Source organism: Nannizzia gypsea, genomic scaffold, assembly GCF_000150975.2.
Source record: "Nannizzia gypsea CBS 118893 supercont1.3 genomic scaffold, whole genome shotgun sequence".
NCBI lineage: Eukaryota > Fungi > Ascomycota > Eurotiomycetes > Onygenales > Arthrodermataceae > Nannizzia > Nannizzia gypsea.
Window position 1 is genome coordinate 128,860 of NW_003345199.1, and position 26,685 is coordinate 155,544.

The 26,685-nt window shown below is 48.6% G+C and overlaps 5 protein-coding genes across 5 annotated transcripts; 2 read left to right on the forward strand and 3 right to left on the reverse strand.

The window, feature by feature from the left end:
• Positions 1-1,784: 1,784 nt before the first annotated feature.
• MGYG_03483 (hypothetical protein) lies at positions 1,785-7,095 on the reverse strand (the record flags this gene model as incomplete). The annotated part of the gene is made up of 6 exons (XM_003173263.1): positions 1,785-3,170; positions 3,227-3,496; positions 3,556-6,234; positions 6,297-6,584; positions 6,641-6,982; positions 7,042-7,095. The coding sequence occupies 6 exons, from the start codon at positions 7,093-7,095 to the stop codon at positions 1,785-1,787; spliced, it is 5,019 nt and encodes a 1,672-aa protein (XP_003173311.1).
• Positions 7,096-7,942: 847 nt separating this feature from the next.
• On the forward strand, positions 7,943-11,951 carry MGYG_03484 (inner centromere protein; the record flags this gene model as incomplete). The annotated part of the gene is made up of 5 exons (XM_003173264.1): positions 7,943-8,121; positions 8,196-8,292; positions 8,375-10,633; positions 10,692-10,943; positions 11,007-11,951. 5 exons carry the CDS (start codon positions 7,943-7,945, stop codon positions 11,949-11,951), a joined length of 3,732 nt encoding a protein of 1,243 aa, XP_003173312.1.
• A 611-nt stretch (positions 11,952-12,562) lies between these two features.
• On the reverse strand, positions 12,563-15,977 carry MGYG_03485 (PDZ domain-containing protein; the record flags this gene model as incomplete). Its single annotated transcript, XM_003173265.1, has 5 exons — positions 12,563-12,736; positions 12,809-13,006; positions 13,072-14,387; positions 14,452-15,433; positions 15,519-15,977. 5 exons carry the CDS (start codon positions 15,975-15,977, stop codon positions 12,563-12,565), a joined length of 3,129 nt encoding a protein of 1,042 aa, XP_003173313.1.
• A 1,098-nt stretch (positions 15,978-17,075) lies between these two features.
• MGYG_03486 (hypothetical protein) lies at positions 17,076-18,865 on the reverse strand (the record flags this gene model as incomplete). Its single annotated transcript, XM_003173266.1, has 2 exons — positions 17,076-17,947; positions 18,346-18,865. 2 exons carry the CDS (start codon positions 18,863-18,865, stop codon positions 17,076-17,078), a joined length of 1,392 nt encoding a protein of 463 aa, XP_003173314.1.
• A 2,638-nt stretch (positions 18,866-21,503) lies between these two features.
• Positions 21,504-25,552, forward strand: MGYG_03487 (leptomycin B resistance protein pmd1; the record flags this gene model as incomplete). The annotated part of the gene is made up of 4 exons (XM_003173267.1): positions 21,504-21,746; positions 21,811-23,738; positions 23,813-25,117; positions 25,195-25,552. 4 exons carry the CDS (start codon positions 21,504-21,506, stop codon positions 25,550-25,552), a joined length of 3,834 nt encoding a protein of 1,277 aa, XP_003173315.1.
• Positions 25,553-26,685: the final 1,133 nt, after the last annotated feature.

Below are 26,685 nucleotides of genomic sequence, written 5' to 3' on the forward strand. Positions count from 1 at the left end.
TCAAGATCCCCACCAATTCAAGAAGTGACTTAGGCTCTTTGGTTAAAGGACATGTTGATAAGGTAAATTTATGTTTTGCTCCTCTTGTTCCATTGTTAGCATAGTGTCCAACCCGTCTATGGCCGGCCCATTGAACCGGTCATACATGGGGAATACTGCCATGGAAGCTAACTCTGTCTAGGCAGCGGTTTAAAGTGGGTCAGAATCCGGTGGGTATGTCAGGAGGCTGCATGTATGGCAAGCGTTGAATCTTGATACACTTGATCTGGTTAAGATGTAGAAAGGAAAAAAATAAAAAATAACGATTGCCTGATCCGTGGGCGTGTTGTGGGAAGCCGCATATATTGAAAGCTCGTGTGACGGCTAAGTGCTTGCCAGCCCCCACAGTTTCGACTCAACCAGGTCTGAAATGGATTACTAGCAAAGGATGTTGAAAATGGCAAACATGGGCCGACCTGATTATGGGATCTAGCAAATCATAGGGCATCTATGGCATGGAGCTAGACCACCTGACTTACAGTCTTTGATGCTCCATCTAAATGGGAGGGTTTGAGATGGCGGTACTCAGAAGTTTTCAGAGAGCTGGTGGTGAAGCAAATTCCACAACCCCAGGGCCTTCACTGTAGCTGTGCAACTCCGCGAACACTCGAAAGAAATCTCCGCTTGCCCTGCGTCTAACATTAACATTAATCAGAAACCCGGGGTAGAATATACAAGAACCTGTAAGTTATTAAATCCCATAATATTTTTCACGGTATCAAGCATATCATAAAAAGCTCACTCTCCCGTATTTCTAGGTACTTTGGAATCAGCAATACCTCCAGCTTCGACACACCAAAGGGCAAAGTAGCTTACCCTCCCCAGCATCCTAGACATGAAACACCTATATATAAAACCAAACAGAATATAATAGGATATATACCTAGTTAGTTACCCGCAGTTCCGTCTCTAGGGGCCCATCACCTTCAAGGGTTGCGGGAAGACTGAAGCTCGGTTGGACGGTGTTTTCATGGCTCTCGTCTCGCGCTTCTAGTTAACAACCAAGATACCCGTACCGCCGCTGAGATATGTCTGGCAGTAGCACTTTGTTCCATCTTATCTCACCATTGGAATGCCGTTGTTGTTGTTGTTGTTGTTGGTCTTTGGTGCTGAGGTTATCGTCGTGTGAAGTTGGGACGAGATCGAAAAAGCTGTCAGCATCCCAAAAAGGAAAAAAAGACGACAAGCCGTACAACCGCAAAGCGCGGCAGTTTTTATCGTCTTTTGCTGCGACAAAACATAACCCCTTAATTTAAGAGCCTCCCTTCGGCGAGAAGAGTTTCAAATGAAAGCAACAGTTCTAGATCTACCCTGGGTTATCCCTCCCCTCATGCTAATAGCTAAAGTTGCAGGACACAAGGCCGCCAAAAGGGACTGGGAGCCGCCCTCCGAGTAACGACGTAACTATCGCACAAATAAACGTTGTACATAGAACGGATGGTGTCTTGTGCCTGGTCGCGAGAGGCCTTTGATGACAAGGCCATGGACGTGGAGGCGGATGGGGAGATAGAGACGACATGAAATAGGGAGAAATAACTATAGCAGTGGAATATTAACAGTTCAACAAGATATCAAATGCATTTATACAATCATGTAAGAAAAGATGCAGAAAATAGAGAGAGTGATAGTTTAATTGAACTCCGCCCCCGAACACCAACCAGCGACTCTCTCCCTTCACTCCGTAAGGTAGACTCCGTGAATACTCCAGCAAATCAACCGCCCCTACCCATTGAACTACCGCCTGATTAATCCGAGAAATCATCACTAGAGACCGCCGCATCTCCATCTTCCTCGCTGCTGTCATCGTCATCGACGGCGTACACAGGCTTTTTGGCAGTTGTTGCTGCACGACGTGAAGGTCTCGCCCTAGACGATGGTTTGGCAGCTTCCTCGGGCTCCGAGTCAAGAATATCATTAGCCATGGCATCAATATCATCGTCGGACATATCGTCCACAATTTTCTTGGCTTTGGCCTTTTTGGAAGCATAGGCCTTTGCTGCTGGTGAGAGCTGAAGAGACTTCTTGGCTTTCTCGGGTGCAGCGGCCGCTGCCTTTTTTGGCCGGCCTCGGGCAGGGGCTGTCGAAGACTTTGCCGCAGGTTTTGTCGTTGATTTAGAGCTGGAAGCTTTAGCTTTAGCAGGCTTAGCAGCGGGTTTAGGCTCATCTTCAATGTCATCCTCTGCATCTGAAAATACTTTACTCTCCTTTGGCTTCACAAGTAGAGAGCGCCTTGGAGAATTTTGTGGGATAAGTTTTGAGTAGTCAGTTTCATCTGCATCGAACTCCATTGCATCCCTTGTCGGTTTGGCTGTAAGTTTCGCGCTTCCACCAGGCGGACGAGAAGGCTCAGAAAACAGGGTTGGACCAGTGGAGACTGTATTCGGTTTTTTCTTGTCTATCCCCTTGACCATGGCGCTGACGTCGAAGTCATCATCCTCTTCATCCTCAGATGTACTGAAGCCATGGTACTTCTTAGGTTGCTGTTTGGCTCGAGCGCTGCGCTGCGTTGGCTTAGGGACCACCTCGATGTCCGAGTCGTCATCGGCACTCTTTAGTTTCTCTATAGGAGAAGCTTCCTTCGGTTTCTCCGTTCCCATTGAGTCAATATCCATGAAGTCTGCATCACTCAGATCCTTGACTACAGGCACAGGTTTAGTTTTAGCTTCCTTAGCTGCCCCTCGAGATTTCGGCTTCGGCATGACCTCATCCTCGAAATCATCCGAATCATCTGCACCATCGACATGAGATGTCGTTTTTGGCTTGGGCTTCGATTTACCAAGGTAATCGAGTAGCCCGCCCTTGGGTTGAACACGATTGACTGTCGCCTTCTTCCCCTTTGGAACATCGAAATCACTGTCATCACCTGAGCCCGCCTTGCGCTTTTTAGCAGCAGTAGCTCGACTGCCAGTTTTGACCTTGGACGACAAGCGTCTCCCACGACCAGCAATTTTCTTGCGACGATTTTCTTCGTCCTCAAGCTGAAATCTCCATTCAGTAATGAATTCTTCAAGGTCCTTCTTCCATAGATCTTCCTTTGTGAGTTTGATCAGCGCATCAACTTCCATCTCCTTATCTCCGATTTGACGTCGCAATTTTTCAACACGTTCTTGAGTCAAAGACCATAGAGGCATCTGTAACGCCGGGTGTTAGATTCAAACTGTAACTAGGTGGGCATAACGCAACTTACACTAAGGAGATAATCATATGCATCAGAAGAGAGAGCTGCAGTTGCAGTCTCTTCCTCGTCTTCCTCATCTTCAACATCGCCGGCTTCTCCTGGTTCCGGAGTATCGACGACCTTTGGGAATGGCTTGAACCCCTTCTCCTGGAGCTCCTGGATGAGGAGGGCCTTTTTCTTTTTTGAGATGACCAATTTTCCATCGATAATCATCTGTACGAAACGGGCTTGGTTGCTTAGCTTATCAAGTTGCGTTTGAAGCTCTGACAGGAGATGTTGCTGTAACCAATATTAGACATATAGACAACAAATATGATAGTGATATATATGGTGCATACCTTTCGTTTCTCATAAAGTTTGATACGGACTGCATAAAACGCCCGCAAGATGTCTTCTGGCGTTTCGTAGCGGGTAATGCGGCCTTCAGCATCAAAGGCAACCATGTTCGAAGTTGCTATTGGTTTAACAAGTTTGAACTTTTCCTCAAGGCCTTCCTCAACGGCCTTTTTCATATGTTTTTCTTCCATCTGAATAATGAAGTGGACGTTGGTGTGGGTATTGTAGTCTTTGTAATCTTTGATGAATGAAGGGACCTTTTCGGCCTTGATGATTTCCTCGAGCTTGTCCTTGAAATCTTGTGTCCAAGTACGGATAGGTAATTCACTGATTTCCACCTCATTGTCTCCGGTTTGTTTGATGATACCACTAAACTTGTAGCGATCTCCAGACCCAGTAACCTCACCCTTAAAGCCGCGGAACCATGGCTTCATTGGAACGAGCTCGTCACCTGCCATCAGCCGCTTGAGGTTGTCGACCACATCCTCGGGGTTATAATTTGGGATTGAGGTGCTCCAGCCCGTACCAATACCGTCAGCGCCGTTAATGAGAATGAGCGGAACAACAGGTACGTAGGTTTCTGGCTCAATCACTTTTCCGTCATCCACATTGTTCGCTAATAGTGGTTCATCGGCTTGATGGAATAATCGCCGTGCAAATGGTGAGAGTCGTGTGTAAATGTAACGAGCACTGGCACTGTCAGAACCTCCTTGGAGACGACTTCCAAAATTACCGCTGGGTTCCAAACAATTGATGTTGTTTGATCCGACGAAAGTTTGGGCAAGACCAACAATAGTTGTATGCAACGAGTTATCACCATGTTGATAGGCTGTCATACCCGAAACATAACCAGCAAGTTCGACTACCTTGATGTCCTTTTTGACATTGCGTTTGAACATGGTGTACAAAACTTTTCGCTGACCAGGTTTCAGACCATCAACCACCGAAGGGATGGACCGAATATTGTCAGCCATACTGAAAAGAATTAGCTCCTTATTGATGAAATCTGTATATGTGATCTGGTCCATAGAATGGTCAAGATATGTCCCCGGCTTAAATTGACGAAGCCACTCCTTTCGTTCATCAGCTTTCTTCTTAGAAAAGGCAAGCTCGATCAGCTCTGCTTCCTTGTCTTGCAGCGTGTGAAATTGTTTCAAATGCCTATCCAAATCTTGGAAGTAAACCTGGGCGTCCTCTGTCGAACTGGTACCCAAACCTTTGTAGTACTTCTTTTGCCATTTCTTATCATGTGCGTGAGCTTCTTTCCACTCTTCATATTCGGGAAGGGTGAAGAAGGACTTGGAATGAGTTGGGTTCTTAGGATCTCCCTTCCAAACTTTGACAATAGGTGTGATGAATTCTATTAGGAAGCCGGGGATTTTCAACAACGTTGGGAATGCAACCTGAAGATAGTTGATGAGCAAGCCCTTAATATGACTACCGTCATGATCCTGATCAGTCATGATCATAAGATGACCATACCGGAGGCCTCGAGTATCAGTATACTCCTTTTTATGTTGCAGCCCAATGAAATTTTTGATATTCTGGATTTCAGCATTCTTGGAGATTTGGTCTACCGAGGCATCTCGAACGTTGAGGAGCTTTCCTCGAAGTGGAAAGACTCCGAAGAGGTCAGGCCCAACGACTGCCCGGCCAGCCATAGCCAAACCTTTGGCGGAATCACCCTCAGTTAGGATGAGGGTACAATGATGCCCTTCCTTAGTACCAGCCTTGTTTGCATCTGTAAGCTTCGGGTTATTCATACGAGAGCGGCGGTTGCCATCAGTTTTCTTCAGAATTTGATCAGCTTTCTTTTCCGCAAAGTGCAGAATATCATCCATGACCCGGGTCTTCATGACTTTTTTCAAAAAGTCGTCGGATACAATACATTTGCTTCCGAATTGGCTTGACCTGGTAGTCAACTGCTCTTTGGTTTGTGAGGTGAAGGCAGGATTGACGATCTGGGAATTAACAAAGAGGAAAATGTGGTTCTTGATCTGTGCAGCTTTGAGCGTCGCTCCAGTCTTGTTCTTCTTTTTCAAGGCGTCGGCAAGCTTGTTACAAATTTGGTCGCTGATGTAGTTAACGTGCGTTCCACCAGATGTTGTTGCGATTGAATTAACAAAAGAAACCTGCTGAAAGGAGCCATCTGAAACGGTGAATCCAATTTCCCAGCGTCGGTCAGGGCTTTCCGTAATTATATCATTTTTGTCAGAAGTCGGGTCCTCTCCTCGCTCGGTCTTGATTGCTTTGGTGTACATCTCCATGTACTTTTTGAAGGACTTGACAGGGATTCTTGTGCCGTTTAATTTCACCGTTGTACCACAGGTGCCAGCCATGTCGTAGACCCGTCTTTTAACCAACGCTTCGAAATCATCATCCATGCCGTCCATGCCAAATTTTGCAAAGTCAGGCTTGAATGTGACCTTGGTATAGTCGTCACCCTTGCTTTCGGTAATCTTTGCCTTGCCCATAGTTGACATATTTTTCGTCCATGTAAGCTTGAACTTCTTTTTGTTGCTGGAGTCGGCAGTTTCCACTGTAAATTCATTACTGAAAATATTACAGAGTTTCGCTCCGTAACCATTTCGTCCACCAGTTACTTTCTCCTGCATGTCATTGTAGTTTGATGAGGTCAATAGATGGCCAAAAATTAGTTCGGGGATGTAGATGTGCTCTTTCTGTGAGGAAATTAGCATTGCGTCTGTAAAAAATTCGTTATCATCAGGGAGGCGGTATATACCTTGTGAATTTCTACTGGAATACCACGACCATTATTCCAGACACTGATTTCACCTGCTTCTTTATCTAATGTAACTCTGATCTCACTCATGCTTGGGTCATTTTGCTTGTTATCCGCCGCGTTAACTAGGATTTCATCGAAGATCTTGTATAGGCCGGGAACGAAAGACACTTCTCTATACTCCATCAATTCGGTTGTCGAGTTGTAAACCCACATGTGTTTCTCGGTTCGTTCAACAGAGCCGATGTAAGTATCTGGACGTTTTAGAATATGTTCTAATTGGGTGATCTAGAGTAGATATTTAGTAAAGAATCCGTGTAATAGGGAAGTTAAATGATGTTCACCTTTTGATACTTGTCGGACGAGCCACCTCCCTCCGCTGTTTCTGTAGTGAAAGATCCGTTTTCCACGCTAGCAAGAGGCTTTGAAGCAGCCTTCTTTGGAGCGGCTTTCGGCTTCTTCGACGCGTTAGGGGGAGTGCTGTCAAGAGCATCCGCATCATCGGCATGTGCTTCCTCCATTACCGAGTCCAGCTCATCTTCAGGGTCAGGTCGAGCAGTCTTCTTGGAAGATGAAGATTTTGATGTAGCCTTGGGCTTGAGAGTAGTTTGGGTTAGTTTCTTGGGGGCGGCTTTTGGTTTGGACGCAGCGGCAGCTTTCTTTGGGACAGCTTTTGCCTTTGGTTTCTGGTATAGCCATCATCAGCACTAGTATGAAGCAATCAACCAGCGAACTGAATACTCACAGGAGCAAAGTCCGAGCTGAAACCGTCGCCCTCAAAGTCGCTTTCACTCGACATCGCGTTGGTCCCGTCTCGTCTCACAGTTTCTCAGGGGAACGTTTGGGGAGGGGTGTAGCTATCTCAAGTGTTGAACAGCGCAAGCCTGAGCTATCGACCTCAGACTGATTCACTCTGCATATCGGTCCAGGTAGTAAACGAGTGACAATGATTGTGGATATCGAGGAGCAAGATCATTCACTGTCCCTTTTTTTAGTTTTAATATACTGTTTTAAGGGCGGTTGTTGTTCGTCTTTCGGGGGTTTGAAATTTGGACGGATGAATGTCGGACCGCGGCGTCTTTACCCGAATAGGAAATATATAAACACTCGATGCTTTTATCGATAAACAACGGAGTTTTCTCGCTCTTCTCTTCCTGCAAAACGCATGACACCGGAAGGCGAAGAGAGATCCACGCTCAGCCACTGCTACAGATATCCGAAGACACACGGCTCGCCGCATTACTCTTGTTATTGTTGACTTCCCTCTCCGGTCGCGTTAACTTTCACGTGATATTTTTCTCCGGAATAACTATAATACGTATGACTAAGCAAATCGCGTTGTTTTGATCCAACTTTCCGCTTTCGGAGGTGGAAAAACACATCGAAACATCCAAACGATCCAACTTCGACCTCGACTTCAACATCAACTCACAGACAGTCAGACACACAGCCAGCCTGGACACGCTCGGTACAGCACATCTCAAGCTGCAGTCGACCTTCATGGAGTGTTGCGCACCTCAACACAGCTGAGTAATCTGTGTTCTTGACGCTCTCCGCCACGAAGCGTGGTCTGTTTACCTTCTTCGACCGTCCATCTACCGCATATTATCGACCGTAACGACACTACCAATCACCGTAGACCAGCCATGGCGAGCACGGTAGCAAGGGCGCGTAAGCCCGTCGGCTCGAAGGAATGGATTGCCGAAGAAAAGGAGAACTGCATGCAATTAGTACAACAGGAATTGGACGAGGTCGAGTTCCCGGTTCGCCATGAGATGGACTGGCTCAACGAGCATATGGCGGAGATATTCGCCCGTGACCAGTTGTATGGCCTATCCTTATATCCATCTTTTTCATACCCCTCTATGTCCCGTCTCCCCTCTCTGACTAGTTGAATAGCAGCGTTACCGAACTCTTTAAAACTCCTGGTAAAATGCGCGGCAAGACTCCCAGGACAGCACGAAAGATTCTCAAGACACCACGGGAAGCGCGAGTAGTAAGTTGTCCTGCAAACAATGTCTAGCAATATACATCGATACCATCATTTGAAGCGACCTGTGTTTCTGACATTGTTATAGCCTTTGAGCGACATATTTTCATCCGGACACAATGCTAGACACAGCTCTGGGCCGACTAACCGATTTACGAACGAGATCGCAAAACTTATTACTAGCGCTGAAAAGACCCGGTCGCCTCTTCCTAGCACACAGAACTCAAATCCGAATTACAACACTGACTCTGGCTACCATGGAATGCCGGATTCCCTCCCGACAGACACCAACGAACTGGACCATCAAACGGAGGTTGAGACTGCTACGCAGGTCATTGATGGCTCAACAATTCTACCCGGTGAGGGCGCTGCTATAAGCCCTCTCAACCCCCGTCGTATTACCGAAGACTCGTTCCATTCCGCGAGAGAAGTTGCACCAAGCAAGGAAAATACAGTGGAGCCAATGGATTTTGAATATTCCCGCTATATCCCAAAGAATACAGCTTTGCCTAAGCAACAGCCTCTTAGGAACTCTCCTCGCCTAGAAAGGCAGAACAACAACCAGAGTCGGTCTCAGCACTCGGCCGCTTCTCACCAACCGGAAGTTAAGGAGGACTTGGGCGACCCCAGTTTCGATGACATAGGCTCGCCTTCGGATGGTCCGACCCCGGTTCGAGCACCAATTCGAAAAAGTAGCCTTTCATTTGCTTCCTTGCCAGCAAGAGAACCACTCACTACAAAACGAAGCATGGGGGGACGAATGTCGAGGACCAGTCATATTGATCCGCCTAAGATGAGCATGAGCATAGTTGGCCAACCCGGCTACTTTGGAAGGCAGACTGGAGGGAATCGATTGACGCAAATGCTCTTAGACAACGAGAAAAATAAGCCTCTGGAAACCACTGACAAGACCGGAACCGATGATTCCGCTGAAAATGACAATGATTCTGACGCAGAAAATAAAGCTCCAAAACGATTGAACAAGTCATCAACACAGCTTTTACACGAGAAAATCAATATGCTAGGGAAATCTCAAGTTCCCCGTACCACCAAATCTATTGCTCCTGCTCCATCCCTGGGTGCACAGCAGATCAGCTACCCCGACCTTCCACCACCTACTACTGCTCCTTCAAACGATATCCAGGATACCACTTCTATTCCTGGAACTTCGCCCACTCCAGAAATAACAGGCGCTCGTGGCTCTCCTCAGCGATTACCACCAACTCCTAATCACTTTACTTTCCCCGCTGATAAGTTTAATCCAGAATCGCATATTTACAGGGACACTCCCAGCCCTATTTCAAGAGCACCATCAGCTCATCCAGTTTCCCCTGAAAGACGCTCACCAGGCCCAAAACCATTCCGGCCTGCGGGATTTTTCCATAGTAAATCTTCATCTGTGCCTTCATTCCCTATCTCTCCACGACCTGGAACCGCTGGCTCTACCCAAAAGGCACCATCCGTTGTTGACACCCCTGGTGAGTCCACTACGCCGGCTGGTTCTCCTAAACGCTTCGACGGCCCATTGAGTGCATCCAAATCAAAGCTTCAATCTTTAATGAAAAGTGCTCGAGGTCTGTTTGGTAGCAGTGCGAGCGTCTCCGCTACTGCCAAGTTGGAGACTCTTTCACCTACTTCACAGCGCACTCAGGCCAGCGTCCATTCCAACACAAATTGTGTCGCTCCACAAAACCAACCTCAGACAACAGCTATTCTTCCCCCAAGTCCACCTAGGGCGCCTCGAACTCGTGGCTCAATTGAGAGGGAACATAGACGAAAAGAGCAAGAATTAAGAGATCGCCAACAGATGAATGAGCAACTTGAGCGCTTTCGGGAACACGAGAGGCAGGAAGCAGAGCCCCCCAAGCCCATAAATAATCTCTCCAAGCCTCAGGTCCTGGATAAAGTAGAGATACCACAGCATTCCTCGGAAAACGTCCCTACTCGAAGGATAGAGCCAGTGTCCAAGGTACCTGCACGTCGTGAGCCTGAGCCTAGCCCAGAAGAAGAACAGAGACCAAGCACTATTGCTGTATCACAATCCCAGTCGCTGCATAACGAAGGTCGTAGACCTGCAAAAGCCATCAGGGAAGTGCGGAAGCCAAAACCACAGCCTGTCAGTATCCGTGTCGGAACTCTGTCTTCGCAGCGAATAAGAGCAGAATCAGCAACTCCAGCACCCACTTCAGCCCGTGAACCGGCACCCCGGCAAACTTCTGTCTCCAAAAAGGCGAGCAATGCGTCTCTTCTCACCACCGCATCCTCGAGTGGTAGTCTGAAGAGCTCCGCATCTTCTGCCTCATCAAAATCCAGAGCTCTGCTAGCCGTGGAAAGAAAGAAGGAACAGGTAAATCATTCAATTATCATATTACTTTTATCTCATTTGATACTTACTCTTGCGACAGGAACAGCGAGAAGCACAGCGCAAACTAGATCAGCGCCGTGAAGCGGATCGCAAGAGACTTGTTCAACAAGAGGAGGCAAGCCGACAGCAACTGCAAGAGAAATCTCGACTTGAGCGCCAGGAGCGGGAGCAATCCGTTACTGATGACCCAAAGACGCTTGCAAAGAAACAGGCGATTGAAAAGAGGCGACTCGAGAATGCCAAAAGATTGGAGCAGCAGCGTGGTCGACAACAAACCCCATCGAATGATACCGTATGTCCACTCATAAAGTCAGAGCCTATGTATATGTTGTATACTTAACTCACCTTGTCTTAGAGCTCCGTCATACATAGCGAACGTTCCATTCTCAGTGAGTCTCAGGGGCCAGCACGACCCGGTTCAAGGCTAGGCAGTGTTCAACCTCCCAGCAGGCCACATAATTACCCGCCACCAAACCCAGCAAAACCTCCCAAGCGCGTGCACGAGGAGCAAAACACTGTTCGACCTCCTGCTACAAAAGCAGGTAGTGTTCATCAGTCTGATGGCAAGCGAAGAAAAACCGAAGAAGACATAGTTGTGCCCGAACCCCCAGCCGTTCGACCAGCCATGGCTCCTCCGATTCGCCAGTCCAATGCGTCGAAACTTAACAACTTCCCTAGTGGCTCCAAGTACCCAACCGCTCCTCCGGTGAACTCAATGCAGGGCTGTCCACCGATATTCAAGAACTCCGTTGGTGCACAAAAATCGTTTCAAGCACTTCCTCATCAATCCCAGGGTAACCGACCGGCACATCCCTTGGAGATGGCAAAATACGCCAATGGAAAGATTCCCTTTGCTGAGCCTAATAACGTGCCACCCCAATCAAACTCCACTCATCTCAAAACACCAGGTCATAGCCACAAACATGGTATACTCAAATCTTCTCCAGCCTATCCAAATGGCGAAAACATCAAACTTCCAGACATTCCAACCGACAGTGAAGACGAAGACTCTGATGCTGAGCCATGTCATGTCCCAGACTGGGCCAAGGAAGAGAACCTCCATAACATTCTGGTCCAGCAAGAAGGCCAGGATGGAGAAATGGTCTTCGGTCCATCTGCTCCTCTACGTATGGAGGAAATTTTCAAAGGCAATAAGGAGAGATTACGCAAGTTTCGTGACCGTACTAGTAGTGCTAACTGGAATGGCCCAGATGGATTGACACAAGATGAGATCAAGTGGGACATGGCAGAAAGAGAGAAACTGAAGAACAACGGTGGTTGGGTGTTTAGCCCTCACTGAAATACCTTCATCCTATTCCTCTATGGATGACTATTTACATATTTCCATTTTCGGGGTAACAATATCAACACACTGTTGGACGACAATCACGCTGCGTTCTTGTCTCGTGTTGGTACGACGCTTTTTGAGTATAGGATACTCCTTAATTGTTTTTGTTATATTGCTAATACATGGCAGAAGAGCTTTGACTCTACTTCTATACCTATAAGTGTTTTGTCTGCTTTCTTGAATGTCTGGAGTTTAGATTTTGATTGCATACATGTATGGTCTTTACTACATATTAACCTGTGTGCGGAGTTTGTGGTTTAATAGCATGGCAGATGGATGATTTTTTGTCTTCGTGGAAATATGGTTACAGGCTAGTTGCATTGACTAGAGTTTAGTATATCTATGGTAACTTACCTATAAAAGTCCCAATTCCTACTGGTATCAAGGCACAGAAGCCAAAAGAGCTTCGCCAGACTCTAATATATAAGGACGGCCGACAAACCAACATCCAATTGCTCTTGTACACTTTACATACCCCGGGATCCAAGTGAAAAAACATAATGTAAAACCCAAGTGAAAACAAAGAAAGAAAAACGCTTTTAAGGAATAATGTTACAGGATTCTCACTCGTCCTCCGGCTCTACGTCAGCTATTTCAACATCTCTATCTTCCATCATAGCATCAGCATTGGGGTTATTCGTATCGTACGTGTCGCGGCGTTTTCCGTCTGGAGTATGGCTGATTGTCCTCCACCCCAAGGGGGAAGAAGGATCTTTGACATATTCGGACATCGGGAACTAGATATTCCGAGTGTCAGCACTATTTTGAGATTCGTCTCAAAGCCAGATGTAAATATGGAGTTGACCTACGTAGTGGTCGTTTTTCTTCATGGTGACAACCCATGGCACGTTATCAAACGTCACGGCACGCAGGCGGAAGTACGTATTATTGGGAATCACTTTGACTTGTTGAATGAACGAGTCCAGATCGGGCGTCTTTACACCGTTAACAGCTGTGATGAAATTGGTTGGAGACAAGCCATATTGGTAAGCAGGTGATCCGCGGCTCTATGTGTAGGTACAGAGATTAGTTGGTATTCAAACACGGAAAAATATAGGAAAAGAAGCCATACCCTTGCGCTGACGTATACGTCGGAGTGCAGCTTAGATATCTGTTGTCTGACAGCATGGTGAGGTTTCTGCAAGACTGCTCCGCAGAAAATAAGTGCTCTATCAGTCTCAAGGTCCTCTGTGGGGACGGTTTTGATCTGCATCTTCATCTCCTCGCCGTTACGCACGATCAAAGCGTCTAGCGACTCTTTATCGTACATAGTATCAAAGTCGGAGACGCGAGTGACAAGCTTGTCATTTAGCGTGAGAATAATGTCTCCCTCCTCTAGCGGCCTCGAGTCTGTAGACGAAGGAGAAGCACAGTCTACTTTTCGCACCATGAACAACTCATGTCGTGCTGGGTTGGCGATGGCAACCTTACGAATCCATTCTTCAGAGACGCCCATGACACGAGCCTGACTCATTTGAATAACGTATGTTTCCATGTCGAGGATTCGAAGCTTGGGGATGGCGCCGCTTTGGATTTGAGAGAGAACTGGGAGAAGGGACGGTGTAGCTAGTCCGAGATGATACTCAACGTCCTTGTGGGAGCTTTCAGTTCGTTCACCTAAATAGTTGAGCCAAAGCGCCTCGACAGCGCCGTCTTCTCCTAATAGAACACCACTGGTGCATTGTGTACTTAGTCCGGTATCGACCGTGATGGCATCCAGGTTGATAGCACGATATCGTGGAGCAGAAGAATTTGGAGGAATCGCAACGGTGGTGATATCCGTGACAGTTGTAGCCGTTACAGCAATGCGGAAGTTCTGGTTGAAACCAACGAACAGGGTTCCGGCACCTTGCTGCATGTACTCTGTGCTTAATTTCGCGGATTTGACGGGAGCCTGCACCAGGCTGGGATCATACTGGATGACAGTGTAGTTCTGAAGCGGGTGCATGAAAACAACTTTGCCTCGGACGATGATAGAGTCGGCAACTGTGATGTTAATATCACAAAGGTCAAATGGAATGATGGCTCGAGAAATAATGACAAGCCCCTTTTCGGCATCGATAACCAGACCGAAACCATGAGTCCGGGCCTGTGGGAAACCATCAAGCCTGACGGGCATGGTGCAGGATACACGGACAAAGCTGCGAACAATATCGTTGGCAGCAGCATGCTTGACACCATTGAGATGGATGAAGTCCGCCTTCCTAGGCACAGGAGGTTCTGCAGGGAGAGGATCAGCCAGGTCAGTGAAATCCCAGAGACCAGTAGCATCATTTCTCTGAGCAAGCCTCATCTGGGGGTGCCAGTGACGGTCTATATGCACGACACTGGTTCCTCTGGTGTGCAGATCACGGATATGCTTGTATGATAGAACCACTCTCGCACGGTCTAAATAAAGTCAGTAAGAATGTAGAGGAAGGAATAAGAGCTGAGTGCAATAAGTATAACATACCTGGTATGGTCTTCATGACTTCAATGAATTCATCTAAGTTCTTGGTCGGCCTCTTATCAACGGCATCTATAATCCAGCCGGAGAAAGCGTTTTCCAGCTTAAACGAGCCGGCGGCTTCGCAGACGTAGACTCCACGGCAAGGAATGGAGTACAGTCTTGCCTGTTGGTACGATAGGTCATGGAAGATAGCACCAGCCACGCTGACATACCGTGAGGGGGTAATGCCATGAAGATCCTGTACCCGACACTTGACCTGGAGATCCTCGCCGCCTCTCTGTACCAGTAGAGTGACATCCTGTCCTATGGAAGAGTCCAAGATATCATCTAGCCTGACGAACTGGGTGAGAAGGCCTCCATTGACCTTGACCAGGACATCGCCTTCTTGGAGTTTGCCGTCTCCGGGCCCCTCCGGAAGCACAATCTCAGCAACAAGCATGCCGGTCTCCTTGGGCGCCGCCGACCTTACCGCAGCCTCCCATTCCGGAGACAGGCCAAGTCTTCGACACTCATCAAACGGCTTAATGATCCACTGAGTCTGTATGGTACCTCGAGTCACTGGCTGACCATTTTGGATACATTGCAATGCACGAAGGGGCCGGTCGAGAGGGAGGAAATAATCCGTGGCAGCCCCGTCTGCACGTCCGCCAGCTTGTAGGGCGATAGCGTAGCCATCGATATTGACAACCGGACTGCCTGAACTTCCACCACTGGCTGCAGCCGCTGCTTGGATGTAGTTCGTGTTGAAATCACTGTAACCCTCTCCATACTCTGGGGCGTTTCGGTCGAGTCGACTGATAACGCCGGACAGAATGCTCAGCTTCTCTCCTGCGTCGTTTCCTACCACTCTAATCTCCACACCAACTTTAGCCGAGTCAGGCTGTAGCTTCAGCTCGGTCAAGGGCATATATTTGATGGCGGCAGGGTCAAATTTGAGTATACCAAAGTCGTGGACGGGGTCTCGATATATCGGCTTCACATCGCACTGCAAAAAAAAAAAAAACATTATTAGCACTCTTCCACCACCAAGAGCCAAAGGATTAACTATAACGGAAATAAGGGAGGCCTACCTCTTCATGGTTATCGAAGATACAGTATCCCCAGAAAGGTCCTGCACAGACAACATGTCTGTTGGTCATGATGTATCCGTTCTTCGCATCGACCACAAACCCCGTCGCCTGGCTGGCCATGGACAAGTCCGTATCAAACGAAGCCGTCTGGCAAAAGTGGATAGAGACCACGCACCGGACGACCTTCTCGATGGTCTCCTGCCACTCTGCCGAGTCCGTCTGCACCTGGCTGACGGGCAGCATGGCTCTGGCCGCGGCTTCAGGGTCTGCCTCTGCCCCGTCGTAGGCGTACATGGCCACGTCCCCGGACGGCTGGCGATCTTCGGAGGGAGTATGGCTTCCAGCAGCAGCAGCAGCAGTAGCAGCAGCGGCGGCGGTATCTGGTCTGAAGTGTTTTGCGGATGGTAGAGACATGGCGCTGCCGGAGTGCTTTCGTTTGGCGGTGCCGTTCATCTCCATGGCGGCGGTCGTAGGTGGTGACAGCGTAGCTTAGAAACAAGGCCCTCTTCGTCGTCTTCCTTCCCCTACTATCTCTTTTATTACTCCTGTGTTTTATTCCTCTTCTTCTGTCTTTTGAAGGGTAGGAGTCTGATCGGCGGTTCGTGGTATAGGTAGCTTTTTTTGGTCCTTTGCGGCGAGCTCGATGGCAAGCAGGCTGAGCACAAACAAGCCCCCCGGCGGTTTGCTGCGAGGGTTAGACAGATGATAAAAAACAAGTCAATAGGAAAGCAGAGCAAAAGGAAGAAGAGAAACGAAAGGCTGCTGAAGCGAATGCGAGGGAGAAGTCCGTTCTCGACCGTGTGAAGGTTGTCGTTATTTATGCGGTTCTGCTTATCAGGCTCGTTCAGCTGGCGATAGATAAAATTATATTTTTAACTCCTTAGTCAAGCAAATCCAAAGCTGCAGCGAGTCATCTGCGCCGAGTCAGGCGATGTCTTTCTGTCCACCGCATACGTATTTACTTTATATTAATCTGGCACATTTACCGTGTTGATTGACAATAACCAGGGGTGCCATGCTGGTTGTTTTGGTGGTTGTGTTGCTACTGTGACTAGCATTGATAGAACGTTACTTGTGTATAACCATTCAAATATTCCTCATGGGAGAGGTGGAGTCTTCTATAGTACGGAGATTATATCCCAAGTTCATATGTTTTATTCCGTTCTCTCTAGTTATACATAACCAACACGTTCCAGGCTGAAGTCAAGGCCGTCTGTAGAGCCATGGATGCTTGTATATAAAAATACACCGTTGCAGTCAAATACGTTACTATTTCCCCCAGTGTCTTTTAGTCAATCAGTTGTATTCCGGACGGTTCATGGCGTTGCGTAATTGGCACTATGCCTGCTCTTTAGGCGGAGTAAGGTCCTCAAGCAGGGAGAGTCTGTATAGAGACTCCCACTGGAGACCCAGACATGCCATATAGGTGTATGGGGATTACATTGTCCCCCGCGGTGCAGTCCTCGGAGTCTGCTCTGATGCGACACAAGGTCGCGTTATAAGACATGGGATAAGAGTGAGTCTGTGAACATTTCATTCCGGACCTAGTAGGGCATTTCATCCGGCTGCGGATCCAGGGTATGAAAAGTCCGGTTGTTGGATCATCTGCATCTGCATCTGCACCTGGCCCTGGCGTTGTCGATAGAGCTGTTGTTGTTGATGTTGCTGTTGCTGCTGGGGAGTCATTGGACTACCTATGCCAGATTGCGGCATTGGCGTCGGGACAGAAACAGTAGTCGTAGTAGCAACGGTAACGGGTGTGGTGGCGGTGGTGAAAAGCTCATTGAGAGAAGTGTAAAGATGGTTGACCGAGGGAAGATGCGGTGGGGGTGTCATGATGGCCGGAGTCTGAGGGCCGGTGGCACCAGTCTTCTTTGCGCGGTCTGCCACAGTTGCGAGGTAGGCGAGATTTGCCTGGAGCCGGCGCATGCAATCGACGTACTCCTGCGTAGGTTTCCCCGCGGGAGCAGCGGCCTTTGCGGTATCCGACCCGTTACTTGGCTTTTGGGTATCCTGAGGCGACGACGGCGAGCCCGTGGCACTGGGTTGATTTGAAGCAGGTCCGGCCTTGCCATTTGCCTGCAAGTTGACCACTTCCTGCAACAGAGCCGAGTTGATGTCCAGCAGAATAGTGACCCGGGCTCGCTCGCGGGCAGCTGCTTGTGGTGAAATGGTGCTGCTGGGTGTCTGGTAGACGGGTGAAGCCTGGGATTGCGCCTGCATCTGGGCCTGTGCCTGTGATGTGGGGCGGTTGGGGGTCGAGTATATGGCCTTGGACGAAGGCATGGCCGTCGTCATGCCGCCCTGAGCCTGAGGGTCAGCAGATGGTGAACGAGTGGATATATCGTCCACGACAGGCTGAGGATGTGCCGACTGTGGTAGAGAGCTGGGTATAACCGAGTTTGTGAATGGCTGAGTGGTAAAGGGAACTAGACACAAATTAGCCCTCGGCATAGACAACAACAAAAATAATAATAATAAAATCAAGGGCCTGGATATAAGGAGAGGTGATAATGAAGGCGACAGGGGGGTGGTAAGTTCATGGCACTCGAGGAGAATACCCCGGGATATGTCCTTGCCTGCCCTCCACACATCCCTAACCACACACACACAGAGACCAAACCCAGCACTCACTGGTCGGACAAGACACACGACCACGGGGAGGATCTGCTTGGGACAGCAGGGTTGGGTGTGGATCAGGGCCACCAATAGTGGACAGCTCAAAGGCAGACAGAAGATATAAGAGGGAAGAGGGAAAAATAAAAGCAAAAAGGATAGGAAATTATTCTCTGGGGAACAGGAGCGTCGAAAGCTGCCTACAACATACCGTGAGAGATGGGAGCCGCAGAGGCCATCATGGGGGCTACACTTCCGGCAATAAGGTGCTGGGGGACGACCTGAGGCTGCTGTGGAAGATGCCCTGGTTGTTGTTGCGGCTGAAGCTGCGGCTGTTGCTGCTGCTGCTGCTGTTGTTGTTGTTGCTGTTGCTGCTGCTGCTGCTGGAGGTGTTGATGGAGCTGGGGATGCTGCAGCGGTTGCTGCTGCGGTTGGAAGGACGCGGGAGGTTGAGGATAGACGCTTGGGTTCTGGTAATACGGCGGCATATGGTGAGCAGAGCCAGGCAGGGGCTGCTGGTGCTGCTGGTGCTGCGGGTGCTGGTGCTGCTGGGAGGCCTGGAAGTAGGCGGCAGACGCGTGGGGGCCGACGACCGACGAGGAGACGGGAAGCTGCTGCGCCTGGAGCTGCTGCTGGTGAAGCTGCTGCTGGAGATGCTGTTGCTGCGCGTGCTGCTGCTGCTGCTGCTGCTGGAGCGGGTGGTGGTATGCCATGGGCGGCTGGTTCATCATGGCTGACCGTCGAGGCTCGCGCTGGCCGGCGAGTCCACGGCAGCGTCAGGCTAGCTGGCGAGAGGACAGAGTAAGGTTCGAGGGGGGAGGCCGACGGAAGGGAAAACGTCTGTCTCGCGATGCGCGTTAACGAGAGTGTCGAGCAGGCAGCGCTTCTGCAGGGCTGGCAGGACTTGACTGGGCGAGGCTTGACTGCTCGAGGTTCCCCCTGGGGTCGTCGCCGTCTCACTCGCTCGAGGGTGTGGACTTTTCTCGGGCTGGGGCGTATCAGGAGCTCCCAATCATCGCGGGCGGGCTTAGCGACTTCGACGGGCGATCAGCTGTGGCCTTCGTCCTTTTTGTTTCTTCTCCTGTTCTCTTTCGCTTTCTCTTCGTCGTCTCTTCTCCGTCCTGATTGCCTCCGTATCTTCGCGTCTTCTTCGCGTCTTCTTCTCGTCTCTTCGTCCTTTTTGTTTCTTCGTCTTTTTTTTTCGCCGATTTTCGACTTTTTTTTCCTCTTTTTTTCTTTTTTTCTCTTTCCCTTTTCGGGCGCAGGCCAAGTCACGTGTTAATATTGATACGTGATTTAAGCTGACTAACTATAAACTTAGACATGGTCATGTGATAACTGTTTAGTCATGGATCACGTGAGTATAAGTTCTTGTGTGAAGTTCAAATAAACGCGGGAATAAAGTTACGCCTTTGCCCTCTTTGTCGTTTCTCTCCACTTACAGTTTGGCGTTTCCCACCCCTCGACAGGCTACAGCTATCGAAGTTTATAGAACTGTATACGGCAGGAGAGCGTCCACGGGGTTGGGCGCCATCCTTAGCTGGATCCTGCCGACTTCTTATGGCGTGGTTAGGCCTTGCGAGAACTAACTAATCCGTGGCACTTCTTAAGGGATAAGAAGCGTTGGTAGTGAAGCCGTCGTCAGACTGGGCAGTTTAACCGTGAGGCAAAACCAGACATCCTAGACACATTGCATCCAGGCAAAAAAAAAAGAAATTTGGAATTTACTCTGGCCTGTTACTTATTGAGACCCTTGGGTCAAGCAGTAACTGCTGTTGTAGGTGTGATTACGAAGAAACTATACACATGACCTGCCCACCGATGACATAGCCTTGGCTGTGGAGGAGATCGCCCAGCAGTTTAGCCCTTGGAGCTATCTATCGTGTATGCAGAGCGAACAGGGCACTGAAACTCGATTCGATACCGAACACTCCGTAACTGGAGAGGAAATGCCTCGACGTGCATATAGAGGAGCTCCTGTAGCCAAGCTACCATGGTGAAAGACAGCCGCCATGTCAGGCTCTAGCTATTGGGGATATATATTTATTTATAGAGATTCCAGAAACTGAGACAACCAATTTTCTTGATTAAAAGGAACGGGGACAATTGGCCAGCTGCATGCAAAGTCACAGCCATACAACTATATACAAGGCCTAAGTTAGAGTTCCGCTAACCCACAAGTTAAAACAAAACAAACACAGTAACTAGCTCGAGAAAGTTAGCTTACTCCAGTCGCGCAGGTAGGAAGCTCCACTGGAAGCAGGAGAGCATGAGAGGGCGAGTTGCTGGTGTTCGCACGTTAGATAATGGAGCTGGTAAGCTTGGTTACTCCGTACTTGGCTCGCTATTTATGGCACTCAGTCACAATCTTGCGTCTGCGGAAGGAAAACAGTTAGTTACAGGGAGTCGACGTAAGGCACATGGCGGATACATCCGATATGACTGCTGGTTGGCAGCCAGCCCAACATAGTTCCTCACACAGACCCGGCCTGCCCAGCTCACACAGAGTAATTATTGTCACTGTTACGCTGATGTCAAAAAACTTCATTCAGTATAGATTGTAGTTCCCCTACAAGACTGAGCACTGCTCATCTAGCCAGCCATGATATATATTATTTACCCCATCTTCTTCTTAGATTCATCAATTAGTCGAGAGTTGAGGAGCTGGCTGGCTATATCTGAGTAGTATTTTCCATTGGAACACGAATGCGTACCAGCAAAGCGGCGGTTCAACCACGCATGTCCGGAGTATTTGAAACAAGCACAACCAGCCTTGAGTCGCTATCAAGAGAGGTAAACTTCCAATGAAGGTATCTCCGCGCTTGGAGGAAAAGGGGTAAATCTCCGAGTCGACAGTCATGTAGTTCGTAGATCCTTATAACCATGCAAAGAGGCGAAGCCTCTCTCCTTCCTTGGCATATCTTCCACCCCCGGCTGTCATCGATGGCTGAGTCGAGATGCCATGCATAACCAGTCGTCTAGCGCGATAGATTTGATGCCTGGGCAGGGGTACCTGCATGGAGATACATGCATTGTTAAATATATCTCTTTGTCCCAATATAATCCCTGGACGAAATCTGGAGCGTGGGTACGGCGTTTTGTTACCCAGAAATAGGCTGTTTCAACCCATATTGTCATTTTCAGCTGAACAGGCTCATATGCAGGTCTTACCTTTCATTATTGGCATGGGCACTCAGGCGAGGCGCAATGTCAGTTAACACCGATGGTAGCACTTTTCCCGTAGACTTATATAATGTAGTGCGATGCATCTCTCAGGAACAGTTACATTCAAATCTATATACCAAGTATTCGGTACTGATGATTCGGTGTTTTCAGATCATATTCAGCCTTCAACTCAGTTAAGAAAACATGGATGGAAACAATCATGTTCACAAGGAGGAGCCAGCACAGCGTGAACACGGCCACGACAAGAAATCGCCCCCGGTTTTGAGTGAGTCCGAGAAGGAGATCGTTAACCTTCAACTGAATGGTCTCGCGGCGGAACTCGACACTCAAAGTCTCTGGTCATATACCACGACATGGGACAAGGCTATCATTGTGATAAGTGTAGTCGCCGCCATCCTCGGCGGTGCCTCGAACCCGTTGCTCACAGTAAGCCACCATGATTGCAATTGCTTATATATTGTGAAATCAACAACATCTGACAAGAGCTTAGGTAGTTTATGGTTTGGCCGTCGGTTCCTTCGCAGATAGATCTAACGGGGTAACATCCATCTCCGAATTGTCTGCAGAAGTGGCTAAGGTTTGCCTTTATTGGATATATCTTGGTATTGCGATGTTCTTCTTCATTTACATCACCACCGTTGGATTTTACTACGTCGGCGAACGCATCGTGATGCGCCTACGCTATGCTTATCTCCGGACAATTCTCCGGCAAAACATAGCATTCTTCGACACACTCGGCGCCGGCGATGTCACAACCTGTATCACCTCGGATATGAATCTCATCCAAGAAGGAATTACCAGCAAAGTGTCTATGGGTCTCACCGCAGTAGCGACTTTCTTCTCGGCTTATACCATCACATATATTCAGTACTGGAGGCTCGGCCTTATTATGACGTCGACCGTGGTGGTGATGCTGCTCACCGGAACAGCTGGAGGCATTCTGGCTGTGAGATATTCAAAGTCAAGTATGACGCTATATAATAGCGGCTCCAATCTGGCCGAAGAGAGTATCGGATCTATCAGACATGTGACGGCATTTGGTATCCAAAATACTCTTGCAAACAAGTATCTAGGATTCCTGAGGCAGGGAGAGAAGCCTGGTATTAAGGCAAGGCTGGCTATATCTTTCATGATTTCTTTCATGAATGGACTGCCTTTCCTCTCCTACAGTCTCTGCTTCTGGCAAAGTGGAAGGTATATTATATCAGGGCACATGAGCCCCGGAGCTGCCGTGACTGCTACGATGGCCATTGTTATCGGAGGATTCGCCATCGGAAAGGTCGCACCAAGTCTCCAGTCTTTCATGGCTAGTACCGCAAGCGCTAGTATGATCATTCGTTCCATGCAAAGGGCATCTCCCGAGGACCCCATGTCCAATGATGGCAGAAAACTCGAAGAAATAAAAGGAGAGGTCTCCTTCAATGATATTAGTCTGGTCTATCCATCAAGACAAGACGTTGTTGTCCTTAAACGTGTAACCCTAACAATGCCGGCTGGGAAAATAACGGCGATTGTGGGCCCAACTGGATCTGGAAAAAGCAGTATTATCGGCCTGGTTGAGCGCTTTTACAGACCAACTGGGGGTCACATCACACTCGATGGACACAATATTCAGGATTTGAACTTACGGTGGCTGCGCAGCCGACTGGCGTACGTAGGTCAGGAGCCAATTTTGTTCAATACCACCATACTAGAGAATATTGGTCATGGATTGGCTTATCTTGAGGATGCCACTCGCTCATCCCAGGGTATCAAAGATGCCGTCATCAAGGCGGCGAAGGATGCAAACGCACATGATTTCATTATGGCACTGCCTAAAGGTTATGATACGGTTGTTGGTGAAAAGGGCCTGCAGTTGTCTGGAGGACAGCGGCAACGAATTGCTATTGCGCGGGCCTTGATTCGTGACCCGACTATACTCATCCTTGATGAAGCCACATCAGCCCTTGACAGCCGAGCTGAGAAATTAGTGCAAAAGGCACTAACAAAGGCCGCTAAAGGCAGAACTACTATAGTTATTGCCCACCGGCTATCGACTATACGTTCAGCAGATAATATCGTCGTCTTGTCTGCGGGTGAGATTGCAGAGCAGGGAGATCATGATAGCCTGATGGCAAGACAGGGGTTGTATGCAAACCTTGTTAACGGACAACAACTGACAGAGGAGAAAACGGAAGAAGACGACGATGATGCGCTAATTGAGAATGCAAGTGCTTCCTCATGGCTCATGGACGAGAAGGCCACTACCAAAGTACAGCCGGAGATTGTTGTGGAGAAAAAGTCCGATTCGAAGAAGTTCGATAAACGGCTATCCTTCTGGGATCTTCTTCGCCTGATGGATAAGCTCAACCGCCCCGAGCGCATGCTGATTCTTTTGGGCTTTATCGGCTGTGTATTCGCGGGGCTAGGAACGCCAGTGTGCGTATCCCATAAACCTCCCCCCTTATCGTGCATGTTTCGATCAACTGCTAACATGAAGGATATAATTCTAGGCAGGCGATCTTCTTTGCAAAGCTTATTGAGGCAGTATCCGTTCCCGCGTCTCAATATAATAAGCTTCGCTCCGAAACCAGCTTCTGGGCCTCGATGTACCTTATGCTTGGAATCGTTGCTATTATCTCATGGTTTGGCCAGGGTGCCTGCTTTGCCTTCTCGTCAGAGCGCCTCATCCGCAGAGCTAAGGACACAACTTTCCGATCCATTCTACGCCAGGAGGTCTCCTTCTTCGATGAACGGCCAACAGGCGACCTAACAACGATGCTGTCGCAGGATACCACTCATCTGGGTGGGCTGGACGGTGCCGTGCTGGGCTCCATGATCACTTTCACGGTTACCATCATTGGTGGTCTTGCACTCTCTGTTGCAATAGGCTGGAAGCTGGGGCTTGTGTGTGCTGCCTTGATCCCCATTACGGTGGGTAGTGGCTATATCCGGTTGATAATTCTGAGCCTATTTGACCGTAAAGTACGACAGACACAAGCCGAGTCTGCGGCTTACGCTAACGAAGCTGTGAGAGCTATCCGCACCGTGGCAAGCTTGGGCCTTGAGAATGAGGTGCTACAGCGTTATCGTGCTATTCTAGAACGTGATGCAGCGGCGTCACTCCGCTCCATTTTGTGGGCATCGGTGCTGTTTGCCCTTTCTCAGTCTCTACTTATGCCAACAGGTGCCTTGGTTTTCTGGTATAGCAGTACACTGCTGGCAACTGGGGAATACACGTTAACCCAGTGCTTTATTTGCTTTTCTGCACTGGTCACTGGCGCGCAGACTGCGGGTGCGGTATTCAATTTTGCACCAGATATGAGCAAGGCGATGCAGGCTGGACGACACCTTCGTAACTTATTTGAGCGAGTACCCCCGATTGACAGCTACAGCTCAGAGGGCCGGTTGCTGCCGGCAGAGACATGTCGTGGTGCTATTGAAATCCAGGACGTGAGTTATCGCTACCCGCAGCGTCCAGAGCGCGTCGTTCTAGCAAATTTCTCCCTCTCAATCAAATCAGGACAGTTCGTTGCCCTCGTAGGGCCAAGTGGATGCGGCAAATCAACGGTTCTAGCTCTCCTCGAGCGCTTTTTCGACCCGGATATCGGACACATCCGCGTTGATGGGTCTAATATCACAGAGTTAAACATCTCCCAGTATAGAAGCCGTATTGCAATGGTCGGACAGGAACCGGTGGTGTACTCTGGCACTATCCGTGAAAACCTGGTGTTAGGTGCCTCAGGAAATGTGACAGAGGAAGCTATTGCCCAGGCCTGTAAGGATGCAAATATATATGAGTTCATCAAATCACTCCCGTAAGTGACCATCTTTAATTTCCCTGGCTTCCCCGTCCTCTGCCCACTTGGTCTAACCGAAGATTTCAAATGTATAGGGATGGATTTGCAACTGTCGTCGGTGCACAGGGCAGCATGTTGAGTGGAGGCCAAAAACAGCGAGTGGCCATTGCGCGAGCACTCCTTCGCAACCCCAAGATGCTACTGTTGGATGAGGCGACGTCAGCACTGGATTCGCAATCAGAACGAATAGTGCAGGAAGCCTTAGATAGGGCAGCAAAAGGCCGCACCACTATCTCAGTCGCCCACAGGCTGAGTACTATCAAGCGAGCCGACCTGATCTGCGTCATGGACCAGGGCAAACTGGTCGAAAAGGGGACCCATGAGCAGTTGATGGCAAAGCGAGAGATGTATTACGATCTTGTCCAGGCGCAGAATCTTGACACTGGTCCTTGATTCAGTACGCATGGCTCCGTCCTAGGTATACCTACTGTTATAATATCTTCTTCTGTCGCTCACTTCCATATAATTATTCCTTTGCTTTTTTATAAGAAGATCTCAATGCGAATCCAACTCTCATCAACCGGGGTATCAAATCAGATGAATGCGGCGTAACTATAGAATAATAGATATGATATGGTGCATCACTGTATCTATCCGCTTCGATTCGCCTTGCCTTAATCACCAGTTGCTCGTCTTTGTTGCGAAAATACAAGTTAAAGCTCAGACCAGTGACGTGGTTTAATATTATTCCATTCCGAGATTTCACCTCAGTATTCGTTCTGATCCAATGAAAATTAAGAATGATTTGAGTTACAGTCGATTTATTGGCTGATTAAATGGTAGTTTTAAGCATATCAGCCAATAAGAGCTAGTTAACTTCCATCACGTTGCCGGGTTTCTTTATAACTTGAGAAGAGACTCTGGATAGATGGGCAGATTTGCAAACATGTGTGAACGAAATATGAAAAAGCTCATCTAGTTGGTAGTTACTGCATAGATGCCGCATGGTTAACTAGCGAATACAACGTAATGCAAGTTTTGTTACATTCCTAGCCCCGTGGGGCCGGACATCCAACATCTTCATTATCTAAAGCTGTTGGATCGGGCTGAACTGGCTGACCAGGGGGTATTCCATCGTGCGGCTGGCATATTCTGCTTTTCATATAAATATGTCTGTCCCAGCTATCATATTAATCTAGTCATGTCTATAATCCATCAATCTGCATATAATAATGCGTTATTTACCTCCGCATCTCCTTGACCAGCTGGGAATCGTCCTTCAGACATACCTACTCCATACATCCCGACGGGTGCGAACTCGGAGTTACACTGCAGCCAACTAACATCGCAGAGTATGCTGGAACTTGATACCCGCGCTGAACAACCGGTCGTGATTATTCGTCGGAGTGGCCAATATGCACATAAATATATATATCTCCTGCAGCCATGCAGTCAAACATCACGACGCCCGATTCTTTGACGTTTCGCACTCCAAGAAACGGTGAGAGCCGCTTGCTATACCTTAGCTAATCGCGACAGGGACAGGGAGAGTGTTTGATCGAAGGACCAGTACTGAGGATGGTTCG